This window comes from Vollenhovia emeryi, unplaced genomic scaffold (assembly GCF_000949405.1).
Source record: "Vollenhovia emeryi isolate VEMERY1.0 unplaced genomic scaffold, V.emery_V1.0 DF939356.1, whole genome shotgun sequence".
Classification (NCBI taxonomy): domain Eukaryota; kingdom Metazoa; phylum Arthropoda; class Insecta; order Hymenoptera; family Formicidae; genus Vollenhovia; species Vollenhovia emeryi.
The window spans coordinates 61,874-69,322 of NW_011967010.1; the positions used below are offsets into that span (position 1 = coordinate 61,874).

Genomic DNA, 7,449 nt, shown 5'->3' on the forward strand with positions numbered 1-7,449 from the left:
CGCCGCCGGGAGAATTTTGCGTTTGGTGTCGCCCGGGCTACGGCCCGTTGGCTTTAGAGTTTGGTTGGAGTCCCGGGCGCGGCGACAAGCAACCGCGGTTCCCCGGAGCCTGCAGGGCACAGGTCTCGCGTGTGAGTGATTGCGTGTGTGTGTTTGCGTCGAGTCTCGCGACCGCGTGCATTTCCGTTTTCATAGCCGATCTGGAGATTCGCGGCGCGAGGGTTGCGTTGCGCGAGATCACGCGGGGTACGCACGCCGCGGGAGTGTCGCGTGCATGCGTGGCGTGAAGGAGTCGCGACGACCGCGAGAGTGTGAACGGCGGTGCGAGAGTTTGCGATACCCCGGGCCGCTTCCGCCGTTGTCGGTGGCGGATTTCGCGAGGACGGCGCGTCCGGAGCGGGATCCCCTGCTGACCAGCGCGGCCGGCGCGGCCGGGAGCGAGCGAAAGGCTCGCCGTATTTAGCCGTCGGGGACTACCCGGCGGAATTTGCGTTCTGCACGTCGTTGTACGACGGGCCGACCCGTCGGCCCGTGTACCCAGTCTCGCGGGCAAAGCGCCCCGGCCGAGTGTGGCTCGGGAAAGTTTGCGTAATTCAGGTGATCGTAATTCGGAAATATTTGTGCGAGCGACGGTACTCGTACCGTTCGCGCGAGAAATTATTGTCAAGTGCGTCCGTGTCGTCTGAATAGGGTTTATCGCGTACAGCCAATTTCTGCCGTTGAGTTCGCGCCGGATTGTTCCGCGTCGCAGAGAGTATCGCGGCGTGTCGTTTCCCCCGATCTCGGGGCTTGAATTATTGTCGCCAACGACGCCGCCCGTTATAGCGGCCACTCAACCGGCGTGTTAACGCCGCCTTATATTAAACCCGTTGTTATTTTTATTAATTATTTGAGTTTCTTTTCGTGCACGTCCCCCCGTGTGTTTCGTCCGTCGTGAGAATTCCATACGTCCCGTAGCCTCTGGAATCTTTAGTGGCAACCACCGCCCCGCCCCTCTACCGTTAGGCGAGTTAGAGTGCCCGTGACGAGGGCCGCTCCATCTCGTTCGTGCGATTTCGCGAGTTTCGCGACGTGACGCGTGAAAGACCGCGTCTGGCGCCCAATCTTCGCTTTTCGCGTGGAGTTTTCGGCCCGCGGCACGGTACGCGCGGAGCCACCGAGACCCTGCTCCTTTCCGGCGCGTTACCATTCCCTTCCCCTCGGTTTTTGCCGACGACCCGATCCGTCCGTATCCCGCGCTTCTCGCGCCCGGCGACCGCACTCCCCGTCGTCGGCGCGCCCTCGCCTAAGATCCGCGCGCGATAGCGAGAGCGGGACGGCAACACCCGTCCGTCCGCGTGTAACGGGAGGGCGGAAGAATTTAAAGAAGAAAGAAAAGTGCGTCGCAATACATATAACTGTAACTTCGTTACAAGTAACGAGTTATTTCCCAACCCTGCTAAAATCCCTCCATACCGAGTTTCAAAAATCTGAAAAGGTTATTGACTTTGCGAATATACGATTCGCTATATCAAATCTGACAATGCTGACGTCAAAGTCGTTTTCAAAATTTCTCTTAATATTCATTGGATTTTACTTTGACTCTTAAAATTTACTATCAATATTAATCTACTATTAATTATCATGAAGTAAAAGAATCGTCAGGAGACATGTTTATAGGCATGCGTATTATTTTATTCATCGGTACATAAATAATTTCTCGGAGCTACTCCTATGAAAAATCCTTTGCACGATTCTTTCGAATCACGTCCAGATGTTGCACTTCTTTTCGGGATTCATCGGACTGCCAACCGGGCAACTGTAAGCTCTGGCAAAGTCATCAGAATTTGATATGGAGCCTATAATTCTCAGTCGCCCGACGCTATGTTCATCTCTTCTAGCCAGAGTCATTAGATAATCTGGTTTGACTGATTCGCACCATAACTGCAAAAAGTTTCATTCTAATATAGTTGAAAAACAATTAGAAGTATTGTGCTCTTTTGTATTTACAGTCAAATGAAGTAATTCTTTCCTGTCACGTCAAATCTTATCAATTCCGTCATTTTCGGTGTGTGCAGTATATGTATAAGTGCGACACGCAAATGAGTCTCGCGCGCAAAAATATCATTAATTATTATCATAAGTTTCAATTGTAGTTCTCTTAATGCCTGTTACACTCACGTTGGCAAAAGATAAAAAGAACAGTTGATCGTTTGTAAAATCTTCCATGCCCGGCATCGTGGCGTCCGGTGTTTCACTCTCTTTCTCCTTGCGTTGATAAGCTTTATAAATCGCTTGCAGTCCCATTGTGTCCGCGATATTGTCGCTTATCGTCTGCTCGCCATAATCCTGTGAGTTCAATCAGTAAAAATGATCAGTAAGGCTTCGGCAAAATAAAGATCTTCAATAATCAATAAAAATGACTAAATAAATCTTCAGTAAAATAAAGATGATTTCAAGATACTATACAACGAGCCATATACCTCTATCTTTGTTTTTTTATCAATGGTATAATTATTAAACTGGTTCACAAAACAATTTTGCTTCTCCTCGTATGTGGTGGCTAACATTAATAACAATGTCGTCCAGGTGAATTCCCCGTTCTTATCGTACAAGCTCCCTGAAAGTTATTTCTTTATATCTCTCTTTTGCCAAACATTCTCAAAAAGCATTAAATAATAAATCATATTATATTATGTTATTATAGTAATCATTGTTAACATTGTAAAAAGTAAGCCTAGAGTTTCATAGCGGTTATTTTCTAATATACCTCTATCATCAAATCCGTGATTAACCTCGTGTGCCATGACGAATCCAATGATACCAAAATTAACGGCTCTACAAAGAAATGATTGTTAGAGAAAACTTCTCTTAATATTTATATTAAGATTTTAATATAAAGTAATTATAAATTTAACTATAACAGACGTATACATTTTTTATTTTATATCGAATTTTAATGAGAACCATTCATTTACCGTGGCCGATCGTGAGAGAACCATGGGCTCTGGAAATCCGCTGCCGTGATAGCTGTGGACGGGAGAATTTTTAAGATAATAATTGTAAAAAAATTCATTTTAAAACAATATTTAATATGCAAAGACTGATCAATCAAATCTGTTAAAAAATAACTACGATGCATAGCGTGCAATTAAGATATTTATCAATAGACGAGCAAGAACATATACTGCACCTAAAGCATTCCTCCAGGGCATGTAAAAGGCATTCACCTCAATCGGATCTAACTGTTTTCTGTAACATAAAGTTCGTATAAAGACAATTTAACTCGCAAACAAACTAAATAATAAATTGCTGTCTCACTGGTCTTTGTCTTCAGTATCATTTTTCCCCAACTTCCGTAGGCTCTTCGATTTAGTGTATCTGGTGTATCGAAGTGCATTTTCATAATACGACGAACCGATAATGAGCTTTAATGAAATAATTTTATGTAAGGCGGTCGTCATGTAATGTGTAGTGGATAAGATGAATAATTTAGGAAAACTCACCCCTTTATAATACTCTTCAATGATCGTGGTATTTTTATACCAATCTGGGTATCCAAGAAATCTTCCCAAATTCTTCACTTTGGCTAAAGCATAATCCTTACCGTTGTCATCCAACCAACCTGAGCTTTTAATTAAGATTTCGACTTCGTTTTGTATATTGGTCAGCATACTCGATGCCTACAATAGTAGTGAGCAACCGATTTAGGGGAAAAATAATAAGTACAGAATTAGAATTGTTGGTGAAAGATAAATACAATGATACTTACTGAGTTCATGATATCCTTGGTGAAGTATTTCCTTACAAATTCGTATGCTAGAATATCCTTTATCTCTGCTGACTCCATACACATAAGAGATCTCTCACTGCATTTTAACATAAGTAAGTTATATGTTAAATTAGTAATACTTTAGTAGGAAATAATGAAATATAAAGTGTGAGGAAAATACTATTTATATAAATATATATCAAACCTCGAACTTCCGCTATCGCTAGTCCCGCCCCACGAATTGTACAATGTTCTCATTTCACTCGTTGTCGTCTTTATTACTTTGCTTATGAAATTCCAGTGTATATAATTCACTGAAACATATTTCTTATGGACACGTGTACACCAATAACTATTATGATTTGTATTATAATTGTTCCACTTCGGAAACTTACCGATTGTTCGATTCGATGTCTCGTCCAACAAGGAAAGAAGTTCTTCAAAGTAACTTGATGAGACAATGACATTTAAATCGTTATTCACGGGCTCGTTCGCTTCGTCGAACAATGCCTTTATTTTGTTCACCCAGTCAATCTACAACCGTGGACAAAAATTTTATATGCAAAACGCGTCCATATACATATACTCTTTCTCTTGTATAATCCCTATTTGTATATGATATGTACAAAAAAGAATTGGAAAATAACCTCTGCATTGCTTTGCTTAAACAAAGTAAAATTGCAATTTGTTTAAATAATATTCTATATGTAATCATATTTTTATAAAATTATAATATCTACATATTATGGACAATTTTACTCATTTCTTGAAATTTCGTTTTTCTGTAAAACAAACAATACAAAAATTATTCTTTCAATTGTTCCTAAATTCTTATTATATTTATTGACATTATTAAAATTTTCCTCATATGATAGGTAAAGAAAAGGTGAAAGCTAGGATTTAGTTAGTTTTATTTGCATATGTCTAGGTCTTCACATTTATTTTTAGAAACCCTTTTCTTTTGTCTTATATTTTTACCTTCTTAATATGAGGACGTTATCGAGGGTCCCTTTTATTTCACGCTGTGAGAAATGGGTATATCGTTTTTAATCATGTCATTCCTGAGCGATAATTATTTTCTATTTAACCTGCGCCTAACAATTTTTCTCGTATACACGAATAGCGATTATACAAGAGTAGAAAACGTCTCGTAAAAATATTTTTTATATATATGTTATAAATATATTTTTATATATAAAAAAATTTTCATAGATGAGATCATTCTTCATTGAATTAATCATATTTATGTAGTCATAAAAACCGCTAAACTAACGTGTTATTAAAATCGAACTAAATTATTCGATTGAAAAAACTTACCTTGCTTTTAGCTGTTTTATGGTTCATTTCGTTATACCAGTTGTGAAAATCTCCCAGTGTAAATTTTTCCAAATTAAATACCACATTGAAAAGTTTATGTAACAGTGTCGATTCCGTATCTGGGATAATCTGAAACGTTAATTATTCAGCTCGTTCAATATATAGAAAGTCCGTGGTTGAAAGTCTTCTTTCTTATGTAATATTTTGTAAAATATGGCAATAGCATGATAATCACCTGAATTATTTTCAGTTGGAACGCAATCATATCTTGAATATCTTTTTCGAGAAGATCTTCTGAAATTTCAGTACCTGCTTCTTTAGCTAGGACACGAGCCACTTTTGCAATGTAATTAGCGTACATTCGTAGCAGTGCTTTCTCTTCTTCATTATCTCCATTCGTTCCTACCACACTATCTTGAAGTTTCGCCGTTTTGCGTACCTTTTTCCTGTCGTCCAAAATTTTCTTCATTCTTTTTCCATGCACTTTTCCTACGCGACTTCTTCTGCCTTTCCGCGTGTGTAACTTCTCGCGATGATTAAACCGTCGCGCGCGTTTACCGTCAACTTCTGCTGCTGCGTTTCTTTTTATTCTTTGTTCTTTCGCCTTGTGGCTATCGTGTTTCTTAGTAATCTGGGTACGCCTCTTTCTTTGTCCAATATGCCTTAATTTTTTATTTCTTCCACGATCGATCTTGCCGACTTTCTTCTTGCCCATTACTTTCTTCGCACCTTCAATCTTGTTCGTATCATCGTCGTCGTCTTCGTCATAGTCGTCATAGTCGTCATCGTCATAGTCGTCATCATCGTCATTAGCGATATCGTTGTCGCCACTGCCGTCATCATCGTCGCCATCGCTTCCAGGTTCCTCTTTGCTTTGCTCCTCCTCGTCGCTCGGGTCTTCATCGCTTTTGCTATCTCCCTTTTCTTCTTCGTCCTCTTCATCACTCTCTTCTTCGCTGTCGGTGTCAAACAAAGCTCGCAGTGCCTTTGAACCCGGCGGTAAATGCGGCGTGTCAATCTACATACAGATTTATAGGGAAAAGATTTGGATGACTGATAGAAAATCGATGCAGATGTTTTAGAGTTAGATTAGTGTGACATGCAACGAGTAGCGCAGAGAGTGTGATTGAAAAATTATAATATTATACAAATATTAAAACCTAAAGGCGACACACGTATATACATGAACCAAGTTATAGAAATGTCAATTACGTATCTTACTGCAGATGTACTTCTTCTTTAAATAAAAAAAGAGGAAGGTAAATTTAGACTTACTAACAAAGTCTAATTCTATTCTTTGCAAATCAGTTTGAATTCTGGCCGAAAGTATCACAATAAGTACCTCTACAACATTCGAATTATCTTCCTGTATGCGCACGTCATGAAAGGCATTTCTTCCCGTCAAGCGCATATAATGATCGTCCACTTTTTGCCAGCTGTGCTCCTGCTCGTCCCATTTATCCGGCTCCATTATCATCGGCCAGCCGCCTAAACGCGTTAGGGTAGAAACCAGTGGGTCAAGTCCTTGCTTTTCCATCGCATCTGTAAGCATCGGCGAATTATTACTCTACCAGCAAATGTACACTTTGAAAATATTTGAAGGATATCGCAAAGTATAAGATATTATAAGTATAGGATAATCTCAGTGCATTCCGTAGAGATGTACAGATTATTCGAATAATATTATTGCTGTCCTGTAGGGTACGTTGTACAATGCGATATACAATATCTGCATATTTTTTATTCGAACTTTAATTAGTACAGGCACACTCACCAGTATCCGTGCAAGCTCTGTACCACTTTTTCGCAAGCTTCACCGTGTTGAGATCGTCCTCCGCAGGTTTAGCCTCCACAATCTCTGCAAAGAACTTAATAATATTAAGATATGCCGAGCAAATCTCAAGTTTTGAATTTTACGGCAACGTGCAGATGCAATTGATCACCTTGTACTTGCATTAAAGTCTGATTTCGAAGCCCGTACATCATATTCCATATTGCATATCCGTTTGGAATGGGATGTTGTTCCGGGAAGTTTCCACACGCGTACTCGTAAAAGTCGTCACATGGGTCTACGGATCTATTCATGCTTCCTAGTATCAGTTCAGCTGAGAAAAGTGAGAAAAAGAAGTGATACGAAGTAACGATTTGAATTTTTGGAGCAGTCGAGACTGATAGCTTCATGAAATGCAAATACCCATTTTCTTGCATTCCTCGGACTCGCATACGGTTCGCCCTCCTGCCTCATTGTCGGTTAATTTATTTGAACTGAATAACCAATCCAAATTCGGGGGTAATCCATGGACTTTTGATATCGCAAATCTCGTTAGAAACGTGCCGATAAAGGCGCTATAAAAAGGATATCGGTTTACACATTAATATAC

At 40.2% G+C, this 7,449-nt stretch overlaps 1 protein-coding gene across 1 annotated transcript in view; it reads right to left on the reverse strand.

The window, feature by feature from the left end:
* Positions 1–1,652: 1,652 nt before the first annotated feature.
* LOC105558300 (neprilysin-11-like) overlaps positions 1,653–7,449 on the reverse strand; it is a 7,784-nt gene continuing 1,987 nt past the window's right edge. Inside the window, exons 2-18 of the mRNA XM_012005895.1 lie at positions 7,263–7,414; positions 7,012–7,173; positions 6,843–6,926; positions 6,411–6,610; positions 5,304–6,086; positions 5,069–5,197; positions 4,147–4,285; positions 3,957–4,065; positions 3,752–3,848; positions 3,486–3,662; positions 3,301–3,407; positions 3,173–3,231; positions 2,958–3,009; positions 2,750–2,817; positions 2,463–2,599; positions 2,161–2,328; positions 1,653–1,923 (exon numbers count right to left, since the gene is read on the reverse strand). Coding sequence (XP_011861285.1) covers positions 1,744–1,923; positions 2,161–2,328; positions 2,463–2,599; positions 2,750–2,817; positions 2,958–3,009; positions 3,173–3,231; positions 3,301–3,407; positions 3,486–3,662; positions 3,752–3,848; positions 3,957–4,065; positions 4,147–4,285; positions 5,069–5,197; positions 5,304–6,086; positions 6,411–6,610; positions 6,843–6,926; positions 7,012–7,173; positions 7,263–7,414 — 2,803 coding nt within the window. The 3' untranslated portion in view covers positions 1,653–1,743. The remainder of the gene's footprint in view (positions 1,924–2,160; positions 2,329–2,462; positions 2,600–2,749; positions 2,818–2,957; positions 3,010–3,172; positions 3,232–3,300; positions 3,408–3,485; positions 3,663–3,751; positions 3,849–3,956; positions 4,066–4,146; positions 4,286–5,068; positions 5,198–5,303; positions 6,087–6,410; positions 6,611–6,842; positions 6,927–7,011; positions 7,174–7,262; positions 7,415–7,449) is intronic.